This window comes from Sander lucioperca, chromosome 14 (genome assembly GCF_008315115.2).
Source record: "Sander lucioperca isolate FBNREF2018 chromosome 14, SLUC_FBN_1.2, whole genome shotgun sequence".
NCBI lineage: Eukaryota > Metazoa > Chordata > Actinopteri > Perciformes > Percidae > Sander > Sander lucioperca.
Genome location: NC_050186.1, coordinates 25,859,194 through 25,884,793, shown reverse-complemented (window position 1 = coordinate 25,884,793; position 25,600 = coordinate 25,859,194). Strand labels below are relative to the sequence as shown.

Here is a 25,600-nt window from a genome sequence, read left to right as displayed (position 1 = left end):
TTCATAACCTTTTAACTTTTTTAATTCTCTTACAGTAATTGTATATTTTTGGAAGAAAAAAAGAAAATGCTGATCACCACACTTTACAGTAACCAAGGTCCTTTTGTATCGTTGACAGTTCAGAAAATGCTCCCAGTTACTGTATAGAAAGTAAAGAGGAAAATATGTAAAAAAAAACAAAAAATGCAAATCACATTATTTTAGACTGCAAACACGTATGACTAAATGTGATTTTAGTTGGACTTTAAGCAATCAGTGCTGAGCTAATGTGAACGCACAACCTTGTGTACACACACACACACACACACACACACACACACACACACACACACACACACACACACACACACACACACACACACACACACACAATGTTCGTCATCTTCTTGGCCCTCGGCACTTCTGAAAGCTATTGGGAGACTTGTTCTTTCTGTCTCAATGTGTTGAGTTCCTTGAATAGCGAGGACTGGCATTGAGTTTGCAGATTGCATGCCAGGGTAACCAAGCCATCCAAGCATGAGCGCCGCATGTCATTCTGTTAGACTTCCATTGAGAAAGGAAAAGGACTAAAATGTATGGAACCATGCTTCTGTCCCTCACCTTGAACATTTGGTTTTCATATATATAATACCTTCCTCTGGCCACCCAGGTGTTTATTAAATTAGAGTCTGCCAGACTGACCGGCCTGTGTGAGTGTGTGTCTCTGTGTGAATGGCAAACCTTAAAAGCAAACCAGGCACACAGAGAGGAAGAGATTGGAGAGAAGTGTGTACTGATGTGTGATCATGCTTTATTTTACAGGTACCTTAGTTTCCAGAATCTTTACTAGAAAGGAGCTGATAGCTATTTTTCTCCTGGAAAGGAATTCCTAATTTGGTATTCATAATAAGGAAATAATGTTCCATTACTCAGACTGATTTATGGATTGACTCCCTTTTGGAGCCAGCCTCAAGTGGCCATTTAAGAAACTGCAGTTTTGGTCCGCGGTGGCTTATTTTTTCAGCACAGGAGGTTGCTGCTTAAGCTAAAGCTAAAGCTGCATGTCCCAGGGATAAAGATAAAATGACCTGTAACCCCACATAATGTATTAATATAGTTAGTTAATGACATGCCCCAGTGGCGGTTCTACATTGAATTACACCCAGGGCGAGACTCCCTTCGAGCCAGCAATACAATAATAAAACATTTAACAAGATTAATAAATTAATAAAACGGTATAGCCTACAACAAGCTATATATATTTATTATCATTTCAAGAGGTCCTGTGCTTTAATTTGAAGAGTTCTATCATGAGTTTTTGTTTGCCTAAGCAGATAGAAAAGCTACAATTCTCGTTAAGAACGTTTGCATGATGTGCAACGTTTATATAGGCTACTAATGCAATCACACAGTAAAGCATGCCTACGTCTTTTATTGTTGTAGTATTTTGTCCACCACTCAGTTTTTGGCTCAGTTTTATCAAGGGGCAAAGTGTTTTAAGGGGAGTTCTACTTACCGCAGGACCCTCACTAATTCATCTCTGTCTCTCTCCTCCTGTCCTCCTCACTGTGCATGTCACTGCTGCCGACACCACCACCACCACTATCATCAGCCACGGGAGCTGATGAAAGTCCTTGCTACTGCCAAAAACATGTCTTTTCGCTTTTTTCTTTTATTTGAGCCGCTTGGGTAACTTTGTTTGATTTTCGCGTTTAGACCATTGCCATAAAAGAAAGGTTTAGACTCGTCTTGCTCTGTCTCTGTGTACTTCCGAGTTCTCCTGTCACCGTGTGTTTATCTTTCGCGCCGGGCCCCACCCCCGCACCGTTACGGACTAGTCCATTTCATTGTGAACTTTCACAATGAAATGGACTAGTCATTTAGACAGGTGGTGCAAGCAGGGCGCCTGCAGCTGCAAGGAGGGCGCCGATTTGCCAATTCCCCACACAGTGAAATGGTAGATAACAGAAAACCGATGATTATTATTATTTTTTTAAGTTCTCGTGCCACCCACCATGTGACATGAAAAAATGCCGCCCCGGGCGACTGCCCGGTTGGCCCGTTCCAAAAACCGCCACTGACATGCCCCTTGCCTTACTGTTGGTAGTTAGCCAGACATGCTAACACTTACAGCTTTTTAGTCCATCCTTACACTTTTGCTCTTGTTTTTTTTGGGAAAGGTGACTAAAAAGACAATGCAGGGATTCTTATAATCCTTGTTTAATAGCCTGTAGGTACATTTTCTTTCTTTTACAATGCTAGCTTGAATAAATAATATTCTTTTTACAGTAAGAGTTGTTCTTCTCCCCTGGGGGTGAAAAGATTTGGTAACTCTACCTCATGCTGTTGTAAGAAGCAACGGGGCCTTTAGGGGCCAATAACAGGGCTTTTAGATTCATGTTTTCCTAGTATGCTTGTGTCCTTCACATCCTTCACACATACAATTGCTTGCTTACTTGCAATGCACACACACACACACATATACACACTCTCAATGTGTACATCTCAGAATTTTTTGAAGTCATGAAGAAGCAAATGAGAAACACTTTTTTATTGAGAGTGACAGCCACATTGTGTGTACGTGTGACTGATTAATTAAAAAACTCCTCTCCCACTGTACTTGGCCAATGTCAGTCTCTGAGTGAATGATGGCTCAGCTGCATGTCATTAGCATAACAGCTAGTTTTTAAACCCCCACACCCACCTCCCCTGCTGTGACCATTTAACAATACCTGCAGCATCTGCAACGACTGACAGCAATGGTTCCTGCAAAGAAGCTGCTTCCTCAACCAGGAGTGGATTCTTTGTGCATATACTCTAAACAGTATGAAATGTCTGTATGTTATTCTACAGAAACAGCATGTTAGCTTTGTTTGACTATTATCTGCGATATATATAGGGGTTTTGGGGTTACACACAAACAATGGCAACTGTGGAAAAAGTGATTAAATATATGTTAGTAAACTAAAAGAATCAATACCAACAGTGGAAAATGCATAAGAAGTTAACACCCGACATTAAAAAGTGAACAAGTATTTGCAGTCAAATGTTTTGATTGTTGAAGAAGAGTAGAGTTTAGAAGGGTTAAACTATCAATTCTCTACTTGAAATCTATATTTTTTTGAGTGATCTGATATCAATTAATGAAATAATGAAATGTATCTTTTAATATAGGCCTTTTCAATAGCTGTCATGTTAGTCCTGTTAAGTTAAAAAGTACTATAACTTTTTGGGGGTCAATTCTTGATGTAAACATTAAGCTGTTGCATTCTAAAAAAATATTTTTGTTTTAAGCCTTAAAGGTGCTGTAGGTAGGATTGTGAAGATCCAGGACTTAGCCCAAAAATTTGAACATCAACAACTTCTTAGTGCCTTTCCACTAAAGCCCAAAACTGTTTCCTAAGCCCCTCCCCCCACAAGGGAGAATGAATGCGTGTGCATGAGCAGTGATTGACACGCAGTTAGACACCCCCCGTGGCCCTGATTGGTGCATCTGAACAGGGAGCGGTGGATTTTTGCAAATCGCACTACAGGCTGTAGGTGGTGCCAGAGGAGCCAGATTTTTTTTTAATTACCTGCTTCATGTAGTTCTACTTGAACATAGGGTCAGTTTCAGAAAATATGACAGAAAGTTAGTCTTACCTACTGCACCTTTAAGTTCTCTGATAATCTCTTTTATATCCAAGCAAAATTGGTATTGTAACTGAAATGTCCCTAACCAAATATATTTTAATATATTTAATATGGAATAGGAAATGTAATCGAATCAGACCCTTGTTAATCAGAATCAAATCGATTCGGGAAATCGATGGCGATACTCAGCCCCTCCTGCTTCTGTGGAATAACATGAACTCACATGCATGTAACTCTACTAACAGAATAAAGGTGTATTTATCTGTGTACAAAGTTTACTACAATCTGCTCTTGTTACTCAACGATGGGATGAAAGCGTTTACATGCTTGACGGTGACACCACGTCACCCAGACTAACTGTACTCTCTATCTGCACAGAGGGACGAAAGGCAAGGACATCAACACCATTAAGTCCCTGAGGGTCCTCCGAGTCCTACGGCCGCTCAAGACCATTAAACGGCTTCCCAAGCTGAAGGTACAGTGATCTAATCTGTAACCCACCCAGTGCATTATAAGAAATGCACGGAGCAGCTGGGGTCACATCCAGCGTCAGTCACACGCTATAATGAGTCAAATGCATTTATAGTATACCAAAGAGGAATGGATATATCTGATTTAAAACAGTCTGGTTTTAAATTATATATAAATATTGTATTTCTAGCTCTCTAATGAAAGGTTTGACCTTTGGGGTGTTCTGTCTATGAGGTTGGAGTCACACATATTGTAAGTAAGTGACTGGAAATTGCTTCCTTTACTGAAGTAGTTCAGTGCAAGGAGGCTCATTGATAGCCTGCATTTCCCAGAACATACACTCTTTAAAGGCATACTATGCAACTTTTCCAGTTTCGGTCCCCCTACAGGTTGTCTCATTGGAACTGCAGCTCGTGCGGCTGTAGTTCCAATGACTCTTTTGTTTAGAGCATTTGCTGTACGTAGTACGGAATCAAAGCAGTTCTAATGAATTTCAATGGTTCCCCACAGCCTTTCTAGTCTCATTTCGTGACTTTTCAAGACACGTAAAAGCTTCAACGTTCACAAGTATTTACCTACGTTTTTATGTTAAAATGTGAAAATCTCTTCAGCTTGTGTTAAACACAAACCTTATTTCAGGCATCTAACCAAAAACCCATTGACTTCAAGACGAGGGAACCGCAAGTGCAAAATTGCTAACTTAATTTGCTGGTTTTAGGAATCATTCCTGCAGCAGTCTATTGGCATTCAGTTAAATATGTGAACCATCTTTGATCTAGTGTTTTGTGTTTGCCATTGGGTTTTTAATTTCTTTTATCGTTCTTTGCTTTGCTTTTATCTTTCTTTGCATAAAGTATGTTCCATTTGTGTTCATGTTCAAAATTACTTACTGTACTACTTAAACTGTGCTCAAAAGAGAAACCTTAAATATGAGGAAATCTCTGACTTAATGTGAAAAGGCAAAGAAACCTCACCATAAGTGGTCCACGTATTCCCATTCAGTGGATTTACAGAACTCAACGCATTACACATTTTCAATATCTGAATGTTTGATGAGCTAAGTTTCGCAAAGAAACTTTCACATTCATTAATGCAACTTTGTATATCATTTCTGAAATTATTCTGGTTGCATAACTTTTGGATCATATAAAAATTTGACAATCCCAGTGAAAATCCTTTTTGACACAACCACTGGGGGTGCTAAGGTTCGACATTTTGAAATTCTACATAGTGGCTTTGTGATAAATAATCTTATGCCTCTGGCGTAGAGTAAAGAATCTGTATTATTAGATTGTGACCCTCATCAAGGCAAGACCCTCAACTGTTTCCTCTAATGCAGAAACGACAGCTTCCCCCTGGTGCTTAAAGGCAGCTCATCATCCAAAAGTAATGAATCTGATAAAAGATGAAAGATCTGATTGGAGTAATAGGAGTGAAATGATTGAGGCAGATCTGAGCTAGCAGACAGACGGACAGGTTGGTAGAGGAGGGGAGATATACTGTATGCTCCGTCCTCTCTCTGGAGACAAAAACATTGACGGCAGTCAGTCATGCAGCAGCATATTCATTGGTTATATTGCATACATGTCAGGATAGATAGACAAGGCACTCCATCTCACAGAGAGATCACAGTACAAGCTGACAGAATGAAGTAGCTGGAGAGAGAGAGAGTGACAGCCAGGAGACACAGAGACAGACTTCATACAAAGGTGTGTTTTTGTACTCCATGAGCGTTGATTTGGTAGTTTGCAGGACATGAGGCGTCCAGACATCTGGGTTAAACCTGAGCTGAATTTGGGTGAGCTTTTAGACATCTAGGTTAGTTATACCCATTTATTTCAACAGCAGTTAACTTACTCTGCTAAATTTGATAAACAATGTTCAGAACACCTTTGTACTACTAATTTGACATTTCGGGAAAATGTGCTACTTTTGCTTTTTTGCTGAGTGTTAGATAAAAAGGTTAATACTACTCTTGTATCAGTCTGATAAATATAAAGATACAATGAAGAGATGATTAGCTTAGCTTAGCATTAACACTGGAAGCAGGGGTAGACAGCTAGCCTGGCTCTGTCCAAAAGTAAGATAAATCCACCTATCATCTTGTCCAAAAGATCATTAATTAACAAGTTATATTGTGTTTATTTATATGCAAGATTTTCCTAAAACACTATGTATAAACTGCAAACCCCAATTCCAATGAAGTTGGGACGTTAATAAAAACGTAAAACGTAAATAAAAAAAATCCTGTTCAACCTATATTCAATTGAATACACTACAAAGACAAGATATTTAATGTTCAAACTGATAAACTTTATTGTTTTTTTGCAAATACTGTATTCACTCATTTTGATTTTGATGCCTGCAACATGTTCCAAAAAAACTGGGACGGGCATTACCACTGTGTTACGTCACCTTTCCTTTTAACAACACTTCATAAGCGTTTGGGAACTGAGGACACTGATTGTTGAAGCTTTGTAGGTGGAATTCTTTGTCATACTTGCTTGATGTACGACTTCAGTTGCTCAACAGTCCAGGGTCTCTGTTGCCGTATTTTGCGCTTCATGATGCGCCCCACATTTTCAGTGGGAGACCGGTCTGGACTGCAGGCAGGCCAGTCTAGTACCCACACTCTTTTACTACGAAGCCACACTGTTGTAACACGTGCAGAATGTAGCTTAGCATTGTCTTGCTGAAATTAGCAGGGATGTCCCTGAAAACGACTTTGCTTGGATGGCAGCATAGGTTGCTCCAAAACCTGTATGTACCTTTCAGCATTAATGGTGCCTTCACGTATGTGTAAGTTACCCATGCCATGGGCACTAACACCCCCCCCATACCATCACAGATGCTGGCTTTTGAACTTAACAATCTAGATGGTCCTTTTCCTCTTTGGCCCGGAGGACATGACGTCCATGATTTCCAAAAACAATTTGAAATGTGGACTCGTCAGACCACAGCACACTTTTCCACTTTGCGTCAGTCCATCTCAGATGAGCTCAGGCCCAGAGAAGGCAGCGGCGTTTCTGGGTGTTGTTGATAAATGGCTTTCGCTTTGCATGGTAGAGTTTTAACTTGCACTTGTAGATGTAGCGACAAACTGTGTTAACTGACACTGGTGTTCCTGAGCCCACGTGGTAAAATCCTTTATATAATAATGTCGGTGTTTAATGCAGTGCCACCTGAGGGATCAAAGGTCACGGGCATTCAATGTTTGTTTTCGGCCTTGCTGCTTACGTGCAGAGATTTCTCCAGATTCTCTGGATCTTTTGATGATATTATGGACTGTAGATGATGAAATCCCTACATTTCTTGCAATTGTACGTTGAGAAACATTGTTCTTAAACTGTTGGACTATTTGCTCACACAGTTGTTCACAAAGTGGTGAACCTTGTCCCAACTTCATTGGAATAGGGTTTGTAATACACTGATAATCCCTTATCAATCATCACTTCTGACTTACTAGAAGCGTGTGGTGGTGTCTGTATCTGCAGAGACCCTACCCTATTCAAAGGTCTGTCTGGATTTAGTGGGATATTTGTTGTACAATGACAATAAATGAACCTTGAACCTTGTACAGTTTAAATAATTTATATAAAGTTTATAAAGTTATAAAGTTTATATAAATTATTACATGAATATTAAAAAATACAGTTTGAAGCAGAAATAATCAAAAACCTAGTTTAGGCTACTTGTTCTATTCAAATAAATGAAATCCCTTTGCTTGTAAATATCTCATTGTATTCCTTTTATGAAAGAAAAACACATTATTTGATACAATTTCATTGTGCAACCTAAAATTCTTTATGCGCTATTCCTTATGCACATGTGCTCCTTTGGAAAAAAGTTACCGTTGAGCACTAGTTATGTTTACGCTTCCTAAGAGTGGAGAGAATGAAGATCAATGCAGCACCTTACATTTATTGATCTGTGTGTGTGTGTGTGTGTGTGTGTGTGTGTGTGTGTGTGTGTGTGTGTGTGTGTGTTTTTTAGGCGGTGTTCGACTGCGTTGTGAACTCTCTGAAGAACGTTCTTAACATCCTCATCGTCTACATGCTCTTCATGTTCATCTTCGCTGTTATCGCCGTGCAGCTCTTTAAGGGTAAATTCTTCTACTGCACCGACGAGTCCAAGGGTCTGGAGAAAGACTGCAGGTACATAACCCAAACTTTTCTTCATGCCTGAATGTAGAATGGCTACATTCAGCCATGGTGTTTGCCATTTTCTAACATATGCTTTTGTACTGAAATTCTCTCTCTTCTTTTTTGATGATGTAGTTTAGTCTCTTTCTCCTCTTTTGATTACATCTCTTCTCCCGTGACAGTGTCTCTCCTCCCGTCTCTCTCTCAGGGGTCAGTTTCTGGACTACGACAGGGATGACGTGGCAGCTCAGCCCAGAGAGTGGAGGAAGTACGAGTTTCACTACGATAACGTCCTCTGGGCCTTCCTTACGCTCTTCACTGTGTCCACCGGGGAGGGATGGCCACTGTAAGTCAGAACAACCTCCATACTTTATTTGTGTTGCACCTCACACAAGCAACTTTAAGTCAGCTTAAACAGTGGTTTACTAAGGTGAATATAAAAATGATAAAACAGATGTATAGATAAATAGATATAGATTCATAGATGGAGGGAATACATTGGTTTAAAAAGAAAAGATGGCGATAGTACATTATTCTTTTTTTAATGTAATAATTTCCTTCAGTAACTTGCAGTGAAATGCACTGAGCGCACCTGGAGGCCGGTGGTACAGCGCAGATTAAACCCAACTGATTTCTCCCAGGCTTAATTACTGTGCGTTCTCTAAAGCTGCAATCGAGGCTTATTGCATAGATGTCCTCAGTCTGCCATTCCATGCCTGAGCTAAAGTACTACAGGCAGATTTATTCATCATCATCATCATCATCATCATCATCTCTATTAAGGACTGTTGATGCCTGTTTGCTTATTTCATTCGTTATATTTACCTGACGATGCAAATTAAATTGTTAAACTGACTAAGCTTGTAATGATGTTCTAAAATCACACACTCCTAAACAAGTAGTGACAGCACAACATGAGTTGGGATACATAAGAACTACATATGATATTTCAAAAGTTACAACAAGTTACAAAGTTACCTTTCTTTAATGAAAGTCAAGCATGCTAGAAAAAGAGGTAACATGTTGATAAGTCAACTAACAAAAAGCTAAACCTAAAATTGGACAGATACATAGATACTCAATAAAAGAAACGAGAACAAAATTACCTGTTGGGGTGGGGCTGAGTGGAGTTGATGTGACTGGACATGATATATAGCGCAAGTGTGCGATTTGTGAAAAAAAGCAGAGGGGGGATGTTTTTTGATTCACAACAAAACAAATGTGCAAGAATTAAATCCCCCTTGCAATACCATGGATATAGTGTCACTCGGCCAGGCATGCCAAACACTTAAAGGTGCAATATGTAATACTGACAGCTAGTGTTTAAAATAGTTACTGCAGTACAAATTCAAAATACTGGAGAGAGTCGTCTCCCCCGCCCCCTCCTCCCCAGATCCGAAGTTCGGAGGTTGCCAGGCTGAGACCACAGCATCCACAACAATGTTGCTAGACGCTTGACTCACATAGCCAGACATCTTCACAGCACAGCGGAGTAGCTAAAGTCAGATGCAGGTTATATTGACAGTCATAAAAGCCTGTGCTTACGCGGAGCACTGTACCCAACTGACAGGCAGACTTTTTGGGTTTAGAATTACAGAAGGAACCGCTAAAAACACAACAACCTCGCTGTCCTCTCCACACACCAGACGGACACACTTCCTGAGCTTAGAATTACGATAGGAACAGTTAAAAATACCACTACCTTGCCATCCTCTCCACCCAACAGAACACACTTTATTGGCTTAGAATTATGGCAACAATCGCTTCCCGACTTACAGCCCCCCTCTCTTGGCTTCAAATAACTCACCGTTGTCGGCTACTGCCGCTGAACAGGCTACATGTTGTAAACAGTCGTGGCCCACCTGACATGGTCCTCCGGTAACGTTAGCAGTTAGCAGGGTTAGCATTGCGGTGTTAGCCAGGACCAGTCAGGATCACTTTACTGGCTGTGTCTCAATTGTTTTTGCGAGTAACCAACTCGGGTGCTATATAATTCTATGTGAGTAGCTACACAAATGTTGAAATTACATAAAATGCCCGTCCCTTGTAGCTGTGATAAATTAGCCTGAAGCTAATGCTTACCTGTTCAGGAGGAAATTAGCCAACTCAGCATCCTTTTGGGCTCTAAGCTGTCTCCATCTTTCAAATACATCTCCAATATTTACCCAGGGTTTGTTATGTCTCTGGTCACGCAACTGTTAGAAACATGCAGTTTTTTTTAGGTCGGGTAGAATCTACCTCCGTTGATACTCCTGTTAGTTTGTTTGCTGCTTTCATGGCTGTACTGGTGTTACAGCTGTATCACGCTGGGTTTGCGTGTTTACAGGTATATCTGGCAACCGGGCCTGGCTGTCAAACTGGGCAGTTGATAACAACACACAGGCCAAAACACAAACAGATATTCCGTCACGGAACGGAAATTTCAAAAGGAGAAAATACTGGCTTTAGCATTGTTGTCAGAAAAGATAGAATTTCAACTTAGCATGTTTCCTTAATATCTGATGACAAATTGTGGTAATTTTTGGATTTATTACAGTAAATATATTACATATTGGACCTTTAAATATGCACTTCAATATTCAATGGAAAATACAGCGCTTTCAAGCTGGAGAGCGGAGTTCACTTCGCGGCGAAAAAAACAAAACACTTTTACACAGGTCGTTCGTTCGTTCCTCGGGAATGTCTTAATCCAAACCACGATCTTTTTCACTACTACCACTAGTCGTTTTGGTGCCAAAAATCATTGCTGCATGGCACTAACTTTTTCTGGCTAAACTCCACTACATGGCCCCTGAAAGGACTGTCATCTGGCGGTGCCTGGACCCGGCTCACAAACAACTGCCACTGGTAGACGGCGTCCCGGAGCTCTGTAGCGGCTAAATACAACCAGCAAATGCTGCTCGGATGTTATCGTTCTATCGCACTATAGACTGTTGGTATGTTTTTTTTTTTATTGGGGCATTTTAGGCCTTTAATTTCACAGGACAGATGAAGACATGAAAGTGGAGAGAGAGGGGGAATGACATGCAGCAAAGGGCCACAGGTTGGAGTCGAACCCGCGGCCCCTGCGTCAAGGAGTAAACCTCTATATATGTGCACTTGCTCTACCAATTGAGCTAACCCGGCCACACACTATAGACTGTTTACGTAACAGTGCTTTACTTAGTTTAAAATATTTCTATTTTAGATATATAACGGTCTATTGGTGAAGTAGCATTGGTCACTTTGAGGGGGGGGATACATTTTGTCCCCACCGGGGATACAAATAATTCAGCAGAGGCAGGGATATGTAGACCAGAAAGGGAAAATCCCACGCATCCCCCCCAATATAGCCCTCCTCCTACAGCTCTCCCCTCTCTGTCTTAAGCCCCTCCCACTAGACGAGCATGGGCATATGTACGCGCTTCATACCGTAACCTGCACGAGTACTAGTCATTCATTTCAATCATCCCGATAGTGATTGTGATCTCGATGCAGTTCTTTGAGTATGACCGTCCTGTTTTCTTTGTAAAGACTTAACGACATTTTCTCTCCATGTCTGAAACCCTTCGTTGATATCATTTTATTGCGTTTATTGGCAGACTCTCTTTTAAACTCTTTTTGAGAAGTCTATCTTCCTTTTTTTGGGTTGCTTTGTAGTGTAGGATAGCAACTTTTTCTGTTTCGATTGAATCAGCCATTTACCATCCAAAGGGATGTGCATGCCTATCTACATCTGCATTTGTAGAACAGCCAATGGGATGGCTAAGGTCTCCCGTCACAGGCTAGAGAACTGAGCCAAGAGGAGGTGCAGAGGTCTACTTTTCTCTGTCATCTTGAATTACAATATGCTGATAGGTTATATAATAAAAAATAAAACTGCCTACCCCAGCTTTAATACTGCAATCATGTCATGTGGGTTGAACAGTAGAGACAGGAAAGATTCTCACGTTTGTGTGTCATGATTACAATAATAAATATGTGGTTAAGGTTAGGTATTAATCGTTGTCATGCTTTCCAAAAGACACCAAAAAAACAAAGTTGACTCATTATTGGAAACAAGCAGCAGTCTCATGTGTAAAAGACAGACCTCCCTCTGTGGACCTTGTCGCTCCATAACAACATCTCCTTACTTCCTCCTTTGATTAACTACTACAGCCTCCAGAGGGCTTTGTCACTTAAAAGTAATGATGTCATTTTAGGATACTTGCTGAAAAGACTGATGTTGTCGTTATTCTTGGGAGAACAGTTTTTCATCATCATTTGTAGGGCACTTTTTAAAAGTAACAAAGTAAAGGTACTTTATTTTCACATACACATGCATGTAGCAAAATTCATTCTCTGCATTTAACCCATCCCTCAAGGGAGCAGTGGGCAGCCATTTACAGCGCCCGGGGACCAACTCCAGATCTGAGCCAGTGCCTTGATCAAGGGCACTGACTGGAGAACCTAGTACATGTTTTTTTGATGGTGGGGGAAACCGGAGCACCCGGAGGTGAACATTGAAATGCAAACATGGGGAGAACATACAAACTCCACACAGAAAGGCCCGGAACGACCTGGATTCAAACCCAGAACCTTCTTGCTGTGAGGCCATAGTGCTAACCATTGGGCCATCATGCTGCTAGAAGTGCTTTGCACACAGCCAACCATTATACACCAACTTATAGAAAGTGTAAAGACGGGGCTCAACAAGTAAGTCGGAGAACTGTCGAGCACTTCCTGATTTCACAGCAGAGGATTCGGGAGCCCTCATTAACTTACAGAGACACCTGCAATAATTGGTGGGCCCGCAACTGCACCGCCTTGTCCTCTGTTGAAGGCACACAGGCTCCAGACTGTGTCTTGACTCATTCATTCCTTTATAAATAGAAACCTTACAGGCAGGCTGATTGGATATTTTGGGACAGGTTGCCTGGATATTTCCAGACAGTTTGATTTCATTGTTATTTCATCAAGTTGGCTCGATTCCACTTCCAGGATTTGTTTTAGTGAGTTACAGATTAAAGTGGGGTAAAGGTAGAGGTGAGCTGATTTGCTGGTTCTCTTCAGGTAGAAGTCATCTCAGGGATTTGGCACATTTTAAAGCTCTAATAGGCAGATTAGGAGAGCCTGGATCACTCTGAAATAGATCTGCAATGATTTATTGTGTAGTCGATTAAAAAAACAAAACAGTACTAAACTGATAATCTATTCATCGTTTGAGTCATTTTTCAAGCAAAATGCACAACATTCGATGGTTCCAAGTTCTCAAATGTGAGAATTTAAGGCTTTTCTTCGTCTAACATTATAGTAAATTTAATATTTTTCTTGTGTTTTGGATTGTTGTTCGGACACAAGCAAATTTGAAAATGTCACCTTGTGATCTGTAATGAAAATAAAAAAGTTTCAGTCCTACTTTGAATAATTTGTGGAAATTCGTTGAAATATTCTGACAAGGTTGAGGGCCTGAATTCATTGAATCTCTATAGATATTTTACAAGCCATTACTCGGAGCCTTACAGCCTGCTGTGAGTTCTACATGGCTCTTTGAATCTCTTGTCAATTCATCTTTTCCTTCTTTCCAGGGTCCTGAAGCACTCCGTGGACGCCACTTATGAGGACGAGGGCCCCAGCCCAGGCTTCCGCATGGAGACATCCATCTTTTATGTGGTCTACTTCGTGGTGTTCCCCTTCTTCTTTGTCAACATATTTGTGGCTTTGATCATCATCACCTTCCAGGAGCAGGGAGACAAGGCCATGTCAGAGTGCAGCCTGGAGAAGAATGAGGTGTGAGAGTGGTGGAAAGTGATGCATTATCTTGTTGTTTTTTTCTCCTGGAAAACAATTACTCCCCTCTCCCCTAAATGAAAGAACACAAGCTGATTATTTCTGAAGACGCACTAGTTTCTGAAAATGTTTGTCTCTTGCATCACAAATGTTGTCTTCATTAGAAATCAGAGCACATGCTTATTCACTTCTGAACATCACTTCCAGGCACATTGTGTCTAACATGGCTTACAATTCCCTCAAACAGAACAAAGCACTAAAGAAGAAAGCAGTGGGGTTTATCTTCTCCACTCTCGTCATCTCCAATCCACACAGACTTTGTTAAGCCACGCTGTGTTTTCTCTTTAATGTATCAGTGAGCCTCAATTTGTAGTCTCATCTTTTTATATTAAGAAACACTTAGAAAATCCTCCTGTGGCGTGCCAGCTGTCTTTCATGTTTTTAAATTAGATTGTTCCAGCACTTTTCTCTTCTATGGTGCACGGTGTGAAGTTCCTGTATCAGAGAGGATTCATACACAATTGGTTTTTGTCTTATCATCAAACAGAGGGCGTGTATTGACTTTGCCATCAACGCCAAGCCGCTGACGAGATACATGCCAGAGAACAAGCAGTCCTTCCAGTACAAGATGTGGAAGTTTGTGGTGTCGTCACCGTTCGAGTACGCCATCATGACTTTAATCGCCCTCAACACAGTCGTGCTGATGATGAAGGTCAGTGATTCCTCCTGCTCCTACTTCAGTTCCCAATATGATGCAGCAAACTGTTGTATAATTTAAGAGGATTGCAGAAGCAGAGGCAGTTCCCATGAATCTGTAGCATTTTAATAATTTAGCTCTTAAGGCAGAGATGCAATTACAAAAACAATAGCTGGTCTGGCCTTGGGACATGGTCAACAATGAAATATCAAACGCCACCACCATTGCACCACTGCGACACTTCTGCCAAACAGTGCTTGCTGCTTTCAGAGAGAAGTGCTCGTGTCTTGGCAATTTCTTTATTCATCTACTCAGAAGAGAAAATCTCTGAGGGAATGGAACAGCCAGTTTGGGTATTAATGCAGGCTGGTGCCAGAGAGGAGCTCTGATCGCCCGGTGCTTGTCCAATTGTACCCACATTTGTTTCTCACACTTCAAATTTGAGTAACATTTCAGTCCCTCATGCACATTTTGTCAAAGGAAGCAGTGGCAGGATTCTATTTCGCACAAGAACCGCTGCAGCTCTCTAACTGCGGATTTCCACTGAATGCAGAACGTCTGCGGACCGGCTCCGCTGCGTGTCGGCTCCGTGCTCCGCCGTCCGTCAATACCCACTAGGTCCGGATTTGTTGCGGCATGGCTGCGGCCATGACTGACAGCTGTAGTCACGAGAACCCACAATATCTTGCGAATTCACGTAGAATAGAACCACAAAACCAACAACAGTTTGTTTCCATCCAGAGGAGTAGAGGGGAAACAACTTTGTGCTGTGTTTTCAAGGTGTAGTGCAGGGAAATATGATCCGCCGTGAGCACTGTGTATTTTATTTTGAAAATTAACCGGATGTTTATTTTGTTTCTGTGCTCGACTTCCTGTCCCGCACTATCTGCTGTGTGCTGAATTGCTGCGGAGCTCTCCGGCGTCCGGCAAAAATAGAAACTCTGCGTATCTGCTGGGACGCAGTCGGAACGCAGCCGTTCTGCAGTCAGTGGAAATACACACATTGACTTTAATGGAAACGTAATGACTCCGCCGCCGTTCCAGAGCCGTTCAGCAGCCGTTCCGCATCCAGTGGAAATTGGGGGTTACAGTAGCTCATAATTGCAGTAGAGTCATGCAAAAGGCGAAATACACCACACACAGCCAGCCGCACATAGAAACTCACACAGCTTCACACAATATTAAACGTTTCACACAAAATAATGTAGTCATATCTGTAGTGACTTTCAACAAAACTAATATAGGCCTATGTAAATACAAATATGTCCAGTGCGCTTCGGCGATCCATTTTGTGTTGCATGTTTGTGTGCTGCTGCGCTTCCCTGTGTGTGTGTGTGTGTGTGTGTGTGTGTGTGTGTGTAACAAGCATAGTGTGTGCGCGCGCCATGCACAAGCCTAGGCGCATTTTACTAATTTGCTGTTAAAATAACAATGAAATGCTGCGCTATTGACTTTAGACCAGGTTTTTTTGGTCAATGGCGCGATCCCTTTCCGCTGCCTCAAGATAGCAATACGCCAAGAATGCACCTGAACACACCTCCCTGTAAGACCAGCACGCCCATGAGCGCAAAGATGGGCGCAGGTGCATTTGCTATTTAAACGACGTGGGTGCTGGACGGGAAATTGACAACTACGTCGGTCTTAAACTAGCAAAGAGACTTGCGTCAGGTTTTGCGCTGCGCTGCGCCGGGTGCAAGATAGGGTTCTTTTGGTCTAAGGCCGGCATAACATAAACACAAACAGGCACAGATCATTTTAGTGTCACAATCAACTGCCCTTACTACAGTGGCAAGACACAGTGCCTACTGATACTATATTAAAATGTGTACATGTACTTACTAGAGTGCGTCTGAGCAATCAAATATAATTGGTCTGGAGTGCTTCTTGCTTTGCATTTATAGTTTTCAGTATCATAAAGCTATCTGAACAGTACACAGGGGTAAAGAATGCAGCTTTTACACTCTACTGCCAGCTATATTAAGTGTATGCTTTGACTTCTGTCCGCAGTTCTACGGAGCCCCAGAACTGTACGAGTCCATGCTGAAATACTTAAACATCGTCTTCACAGCCCTCTTCACACTGGAGTGCATCCTCAAGATTATTGCCTTCGGTCCACTGGTGAGACCATATGCTGCGTGTACTCATCAAGCACTCTTCAGTTATTCACTGTTGTATTGTGTTTCTGTTTACACGCATGAGGGGTAATCTCTCTTTGGATATGCAAATCAGCCAGAAGAATGAGACTGAGGGTGACTTCTGCATCAAGCTGCTCTTACTGTGCTTTTAGTGCTCAGTTAATTAAATGTTGTCCTTGCGAATGCTTAGTATTTAGAGACTAACCGGGTATTTCTAATTAAGAAACCGAGACATTTGTTACACTTGGATGTTTGAAGGATGTGATTTTGTTTGGGCAAAAGTACATACAGTAAAATGTATAGCATAGGATAACAAAACAGTCAAAGTAAAAGGTGTGAGAGCTCAAATTCCGGAATGAGGAGGGTGAACTGGTAAAAAAAAGAAGGGATGATTGGTAGCAGGGGGTGCGTAAAAAGAATAACTCTTTTCCCAACATGGGGCCGTCTGGCCCGCAGCGAGGCGTTTTATCTCTTCGTTCCATTTACCAGGCCCATTTATTAAATGGCTTTTTTCACACACACTTGCCTCCACCTGTTTAGCTGTTAAGCCCAGACGAATGACCTCACATCTGCTGGTATAAACACTCTGCTGCTGCATCTCTTCAGACTGCAGCTGCAGGGCCTGGCAGTAGCCTCTGCCCTCAGGAGCTGGATGATTGACCAGTCTGAGGCCATTCAGGCTGCAGGCAGCAGCTCAGCAGTTTATGCATGGGTGGGTGGGTGGGGTGTGTGTGTGTGTGTGTGTGTGTGTGTGTGTGTGCGTGCGTGCGTATTTGTGGGGGGTTTTCTTCAATATTTTTGAAAATTTTTTACAGACCCCTGCAACTTTTTGCATATGCATCAAATATTCATTTTATTGGCTTTCTAACTGAATCTAATCTATATAAAATGTATAAAAAAACTGAAATATGGTGATTTTAAATAAAGCCTGGGGACCTGTTTATATCGTATGAAAAATGTCTATTAAAATTAGGGCTGTCAAAATAACGCGTTAATTTCGATTAATTAATCTGAGAAAAAATAACGCGTTAAAAAAAATTAACGCAGATTAATCCATTCTATATTGACGTTTGCAGACGAAAATCTGGTGCCACTGATATGTCTGCGCAGTCTGCGGGAAGGCGGGGCTTGACATCAAGCCCCGCCCACATCCAAGTCAGTTTTTTTTTTTTTTTTTACCTACGTCGTCTCCCCATACGCTCGAACGGACCAAGACGGTAGCAAAGCTGATATCCTCTTGTTTCACATTAGATGACAGAAACTGATGTAAGCTAAACACAAACGACATTTCATGCAACAACAGTGAACTGTAATTGGGCCCGTGTACTTTTTCATTTATTTGATTTCCGACTTTGAAACGAAAAGAGTGGTTCGGAAATAGCGTAAGACTGCTCCGGTGAAAGCCTTGTTTTCATGAGCTTCTGGGGCTAGCTGCTAGCTAGCTCGGAAGCTACATCTGATCATGGCAGGCAGGTTGCTAATTAGCCAATGCTAAAAAGTATGGAAGTAGCCTACTCGTTCCCCCTGCTTTCTATCAATATTCCTCAGTATTTGTCTTTTGGTGTAGTTTGCTAACATGCTCGTAGACATGTAAATGAACTGTTTGCGTGCTAGCTAAGTCAACGGTCAACACCTTTTGTAACGTGAAAGCTCAGGCTGCGTTAGCTTCAGCTAAACCACAGCCGCAACTTGCACTGCCCCGTTAAAATGCAACTTCAACCCTCGGATATAACTGTAATCACGTAGCGATTTTACTGTATCTAGACATCTGTATGTGTGTTCGACCTTTTGAATTACTTAGATTAGGTGTGTTACTGTGCAGGTAATATCCGAGGAGCATCTGGCATGATTGTGAATTCTACTGAACCAGACTGACAGACCATTTAAAGACTCAGGAACCCTTTGCAGGTGTTTTTGATTAATTAGCTGATTAGAGTGGGACACTTTCAGCCTAAAATATTGAACCTTTTCACAATATTCAAATTTTCTGAGGGTTTTCATAAACTGTAAGCCATAGTCATCAAAATTATAACAAATACAGGCTGGAAATATCTCGCTTTGCATGTAATAAGTCTATATAATTAGTTTTACCTTTTAAGTTGAATTACTGAAATAAATTAACTTTTGCACAATATTCTAATTTTTCGAGTTTCACCTGTATGCTTCTGGTTCACCTGTTAATTGTTAAAGCAAAATCGCCCCTTTGTACATTTGGTTGTGACTGAATTCTTGCTGTTAATATGAAAGTCCATAACGAAACAACACACCATTCTACTTTTGAGGGCTAAATTAAATGAAATATGGCTCGTTTTCCGTTTGAACACATTGTCATCAATATTAACAAGGTTTAAAATGACCCATTTTTCAAATTTGGATATCATTTCAAAATCAGAAATCAGTAGTAACTACATGAAAACTTCACCGTTGCATGAAATATCGTTTGTGTTTAGCCTACATCATCAGTTTCTATCTAATGTGAATCAAGAGGCTATATCAGCTTCTACCAGGCTGTCTTTTTTTTTTTTTTTTTTGTCTTCAAAAACCTTTATTATTCAAGTACAGATCCATAAACACATTGAAAACATTAAATGCATACATACATACACGAAAAAGGGGCGCATGAAATTTACATTAAAGAGGTTGTAAGGCATTGTAAATGTTCAGAGTCCGGATGGCTTTCTTATTTGTCAGTCCTTTTTTAAAGTTTTAAAATATAATTTCATGTCATTTTTAAATTGGTGACTAGCCTATTCGGTTTTCTTTCAGATCATTTACATTTATAGATATAAAATTTTCAAATAAAATTAAAAGATTCAAAATAAAAAACAATCCAAATAATTTTCTTCATAGTAAAAAAATTCTACCAGGCTGTCTTTGTCCGTTCGAGCGTATGGGGAATGACGTAAGCAAAAAAAAAAATGGCTGACTTGGATGTGGGCAGACTGCAGCGAGATATACTTGCTTCTCTCTGATGCTCTGAAACAGACGTTACAGGCAACACAAACACTGCTGCATGTGACACTAGTTAACACTATACTCAACAGCAGCTAACGTTAGCCTACCGCTAGCTAGTTAACACTACACTCGACAGCAGCTAACGTTAGCCTACCGCTAGCTAGTAGCTGGATTAAACAGGGTTACAATGCTGACAGCTAACGCTAAACGGTGTAAAGTTTGACTGTGTTTTACTGTAGAGGATTCAACACCGGTATGTAACAATCTGTAGCTGCCGTCGGAAAAACAACACAGACGGTGCGTTCAAAGAAACTGGTAAACTACAGCTTCGTGGTGCATTTGAAGTCCTTTTCCTAACTGGTTGTTGTTTTTGTCGTTCAACAGCAATTTACTAGTGAAATAAGTTAATGTTATTGTTATACATTATTATGAAATCATTTAATTTTGACCATATGGCTTTAGCAATAAACAAGCCGTTCTTTAATGTCACCAACTGTTGTTTAGTACCTTTTTTTTTCTTTTCTTTTTTTAACTTTCTTAAAAAGTATCAGTTTTTCGATTAATTAATCACAGAGTATGTAATTAATTAGATTACATTTTTTAATCGATTGACAGCCCTAATTAAAATATAAATGGGTTAGGAAGGTTTAAAAAGAGACATTTAGTCAGGTAATTGATATATTGATCGGGTAAAAGAGAGAGAGAATTAATTGACAACTATTTTGATTATCAATTAATCATTGAGGTCATTTTTTTAAGGCCAAAATGATTTATATCATTGTAAACTGAATATCTTCAGTTATCTCCTGAATATCTGATTTTGAACTGTTGGTTGGACAAAATAAGGCTTTTGAAGATGTCCCATTGGGCATTGTTCACTATTTTCGGATATTTTATACACCTAACATTAATTTGATTAATCAAAAATCACAGCAAAACAATAGTCACAGCCCTAGTTTGAACAGTTTTCCCACTCTGTTTCATCATATAGAGTATGAAAAACACCCAGAATTGTACCATAGTTTGAATGAACTCTCTCAGCCCAGCCTGATCTCTTTATGCTCTTTGTCTTTTAGAACTACCTGAAAGCAGCCTGGAATGTGTTTGATTTTGTGACTGTGCTGGGAAGCATCACAGACATCTTGGTCACAGAGATTAAGGTAAGAGCTGCAGCGAGCATGGGCTCCGCTTGAGTGCCATTACACCAGTCTCTTATAAGGCACTTTGTACATGAGTATCAGGATTCAGTGCATGCTCACAGCTGCTGCAGCATGCTGTGATACAGAAAGTAGATTTGGTCCATTAGTTTACCTATATACGGAATATCATTTATTTTAGATTAGCAAGTAATGGCTATTTTCGTTATCTGTTTGTCTCCATAAGTGTTTGGATTGATTGATTAATTATTGTCTATAAAATTGTGAAAAATGCCCATCAAAAGCCCAAGGTGATGTCTTCATATATATATATTATCAACAGTTTAAAACCCAAAGATTTTCAATTCACAATGTTGTAAAAACAGAGAAAAGCAGCAAAACGGCACCATTGACCGATTATCGAAATTGTTACAAACAATTAATTGGCTAATTGTCTCAGCACTAATTTACATGTCATTTTGTTTATTGAAGATGGGTCTTTTTTACTGTTTTTTTCAAACATTAGCAATCTGAACCAACCACTTCAGCTATTAAATCATGAATGAAAGCCATGCTTTGCTAAGCTCTTAGTCTCCGTCCTTGAATCAAAAGCTCAGCCAAGAAAACTGCGAGCCAAACAATATGAAATCATGAAAATCAATACTGAAAATCAATATAAGAAAATCAATACATGAAACAAAGGAAGCCGCAGGGAAACAGGAGGAACAATACTACTGTTACAGTTTGCAGCTTTTTTTTTTTCTCTGTAAAAATTGACGAAAGTAATTGATTGTGAGATGAAGGGCTGATGCATTGTGCTGTTGCTTTCTGTGTGGCAAAGTCGGTCTCTTTCTTTGTGTGACTTTCTTTTCATGTGATCATTAGTCTTCTTTTCTGTCTCTTCTCTCTCGCTTTCCTTCTCTGTTTTTTTTCTTCTCTTTTGCTGTTTCCATCTTCTGCTGTGTCTCTCCTGGCACCTGTGCCCTCACTCTGCCCCCTCTGTCACATCTGACACCTCTAGACGGTAAGTGGCTTTTCTTGTTGGCCGCTGATATTGTCAATTCCCCCGTCAGTGAGTGTTGTTCTCTCCCACAGTCTTAGTTTAAATTGCCTACCTTCTGAGTCCTCTATGTGACACGATATAACAGAAAAAAAACACCTATTAAACTGTTAGAAATGTGTGCCTTTACAGCGACACAGTCATCTAGAGCAGTTACAGTTACATAAAATCTGACGTTTGAAATGTACACGGAAAACATTTTTTACTAAAGCTTTAGTGCGTAACTCTTTTATAATAATGGACGTCCGTTACATTCAAGCCATTGCCAAATGAGTTGATACAAAGCTAATTAAGACTCAGCTCCACACAACTCTCTCTGTATTTCTCAGTATGACTGTGTTCAGAAATTGGTGTCGTCCGGCGACGTTCGCGTAAATTTGAGTGAAGATAATTACCTCTTCTGAAGAGTTCATCATGGTTTTTTTTTTTATCCTCCATGTCCTCCTTGACTACGTAGCAACTGTGTGGAGGAGGGCTTGGGGGTGAAGCGTGATCACGGAAGGCTTGTATCATGTGGACGCGCCGACAGTGTTGTTGTCAGTACTTAGAATTCCTCATGGGGGAGACAGAAACTACGCACTATAGCTTTAAGATGTCATTTAGTTTTATAATAAGCCAATGAGGTTTCTGTGATTTACATCAACATCGTGTACTAAGACAAGATCAATACACTACACCAAATGACTTGAATCTACAAAATCCTTGAAATTGTTTGGTTTGTATTGCAACTAGATTACAATATGTCACCACCCTGCTGTGTTTTTGTGCTTGTTAAACACTATTCTTAGACCCTAACCAGTCTAAATCTGGTTAAGACTGACATTTCTTTGCAGAACAAGTGCTAGTATTTAACCCTTCAACTTGAATTTAACTTTTAAATGAAAGAGAATGAAAACACAGATTGGGATCCAGCTCTTGTTGTCTGTGCTGCTTGGTGTAAGGCAAGAGTCAGATGGAAAAATCTGAGTCTGTTTTTATCATCTTGTTCCTTTGTATTATCTAACTGTTCAGTCTACTTTGATTTGTTATGCAGATAAAGCACGCTGTTCTCATTCACTGTTCCTACTTATAATTACAAAAAATAATGCACTATTTAATCTGTGTATAACTCTCATAACCCATGAGCCAGGACAGCATGGCTCCCTCAAGGAGGAAGTCAGGCGACATAGTACTGTATAAAGGGGTCAAACAACACAGGACTTTTACCCAGGAGACCGCAGGTCATGACCTATGTGTGTGAAAACAAAACTGACTTATTTTATACTTTTGTTTTCGTAACTTATGCAATTAACTAACCGTACGTTCAGTAAGTTACGTAACAAATGTACTTATTATAACCCAAACCACGATCTTTCCTAAACCTAACCAAGTAGTTGAGTTGACTAAACAAGTACTGCACTGCAGGGGTTTGCAGGCGCACTGATCGCTCATGTTGCTGACATGTTGCATTCGTAGGATAACTCATGGAAATGTGTGCATAACTTTTTCATAAAATGTCATACAAACCGTGTGAGGAAACATTGGATAATGATTAGTTTAAAGGGAGCCTATGTCACTTTAGCTGTACGGTGGCAAGTCTCAGTTATGTCACTTCCGTAGCAATATCTACATAAAGTTCGCTACCATTAGCCACCATGAGCTACCGATCATACCAGACCAGGTGGGGCTGTGTAATATCTTGAGGTTGTGTTTTATTGCTGATGAATTAATTTGTAAAAAAGAAGTGTGTGTCATCTGTTTTTCTCTCCAGAGTGACATAGTAGGTATGGCTTAAAATCCCTTTATCCTTGGTTTATTTTAATACCTCACAGAGTCTCTCTCTCTCTGTTTTCTCTCCCAGGACAAAATGATCAACCTGAGTTTCCTGAGGCTGTTCAGAGCGGCTCGTCTCATCAAGCTGCTGCGGCAGGGCTACACCATCCGTATCCTGCTGTGGACCTTTGTTCAGTCCTTCAAGGTGAGTAAACACACACAGTAGGAACCTAAACACGCAAACCATCAGTATGTGCCTCTAGACATGCATGTAAAATATGTAAGTACATTTGATTTACAGTATGTAGCGAGTTTCAAAAGTTTTTACTGAAAAAGAGACAAAGGGAATTCAGTCACGAAAGACACAAGTGTATAAGAATGCAGATGTAGATTTATTCAATAGAGATTTTATTGTTAAGGTCGTCAATTCGATTGATTTATAGGTACATAAAAGAATATCATACAAAATACAAATAGTGGAAAATAGGGCTCAAATGCAGGCATAGGAACACTTCAGACTTCTTCTGTTAAAATCAAACTACAGTATATAGCTCTCAGCAGACAGCAGCTCAGATTTTCGCCCACTGCCGGTTTGCTCTCTAAATCCCCTGGGACAAGTTGAGTTAAATGCAGAGCGCCGGGCTGCAGCCGAGGGAATTTATAGCAGGTTTAATGTCAGTGGTGAGAGCTTTTAAGCCCAATGAAAATGGACAGTAGTTGCAGAGTGTTAAAAGGTGGCTATTTAATTACAACAAATGTTCTCCTCCTCGCAGCGATATAAATAGCTGGTTAAAAGAATCGACCCTGCAGGTCTGGTTGACTGCTCGGGTTCTTAAATAAGACTGTAAAACCTTATAAGGGCGCTAGTCCTCTGCGGAGAATCCGATTTGTGCGTGTGTGTGCAGACGGAGGGATCAAACAAGAGGCCATATGTGTTTGTGTATGAGAGAGAGAGGTTGTAACATGTATCTGTTTGTGCTCGGAGTGTCTTTAACCTGTATTTATGTGTTTGTGTTCAGGCTCTGCCATATGTCTGCCTGCTCATTGCCATGCTGTTCTTCATCTATGCCATCATTGGAATGCAGGTGAGTCGTGACCAGCTGGACTAAAGGAAATCAGATTGTAATGAGTCAGCAATGGATGCCTCCTAAAAAGTGTGGATGTCTTGTTTACCCAGAGTCCATACACAACCATGGTACCCCTCCACAGGTGTTTTTACCTGTTTTGGCTAATTAAACCTTCTCTCAGACCTGTACACCATTATTATTATTATTATTATTATTATTATTATTATTATTATTAGAAGTACAGTAGTAGCTTATGGAGTTTGGGGACCTGAGCAGCGGTCAAACAAGCCAGAATAAGAATGATAATAAATTGGGGGTGTTACGGGTTCCTGGAAGGCTCAGTTGGTAGAGCGGGTGCCCATATATAGAGGTTTACTCCTCAACGCAGTGGTCCCGGGTTCGACTCTGACCTGAGGCCCTTTGCTGCATGTCATTCCCCCTCTCTCTCCCTTTTCATTTCTACAGCTGTCCTGTCAAACTAAAGGCCGAAAATGCCCCCAAAAAATAATCATACAATCTTTTTTGGGGGGGTGTCGCAATTTCGATTTTAAATCGAAAATCGATCAAAATGAGCTTTCGATTTAGAATTCAAAAGCAGGTTCGGCAATTACCCCAGTACTTTTTTCTTTATTCACCCCCGCCTACTTGCACACATCTAAAGAAAGGGGAAAAAAAAAACAAAAAAAAAAACTGGTACTGGTAGCCTGCAGCTTGACTTTTCCAGACACCACGGCCACTGCCGAAGTCAGCAATGACGCAGAAACAACAGAGCTGGAAAATCCTGCTGCTGCGGCAACATTTTCCCTTCCTCGTGAGTGAGTTATG

The 25,600-nt window shown here is 40.6% G+C and overlaps 1 protein-coding gene across 3 annotated transcripts in view; it reads left to right on the top strand.

Annotated features, from left to right (window-relative positions):
* The window catches only part of cacna1bb (calcium channel, voltage-dependent, N type, alpha 1B subunit, b), a 219,325-nt gene that overhangs the window by 157,547 nt on the left and 36,178 nt on the right, over nt 1-25,600 (top strand). For 2 of the 3 annotated variants that reach the window (XM_035991388.1, XM_035991390.1), the window contains 10 exons: nt 3,991-4,087; nt 8,077-8,237; nt 8,434-8,571; nt 13,772-13,973; nt 14,521-14,685; nt 16,678-16,788; nt 20,837-20,920; nt 21,918-21,920; nt 23,797-23,913; nt 24,728-24,793. In XM_035991388.1, the coding sequence (XP_035847281.1) occupies nt 3,991-4,087; nt 8,077-8,237; nt 8,434-8,571; nt 13,772-13,973; nt 14,521-14,685; nt 16,678-16,788; nt 20,837-20,920; nt 21,918-21,920; nt 23,797-23,913; nt 24,728-24,793 (1,144 nt within the window). The remainder of the gene's footprint in view (nt 1-3,990; nt 4,088-8,076; nt 8,238-8,433; nt 8,572-13,771; nt 13,974-14,520; nt 14,686-16,677; nt 16,789-20,836; nt 20,921-21,917; nt 21,921-23,796; nt 23,914-24,727; nt 24,794-25,600) is intronic. The other variant, XM_031277458.2, reaches the window with a different exon arrangement.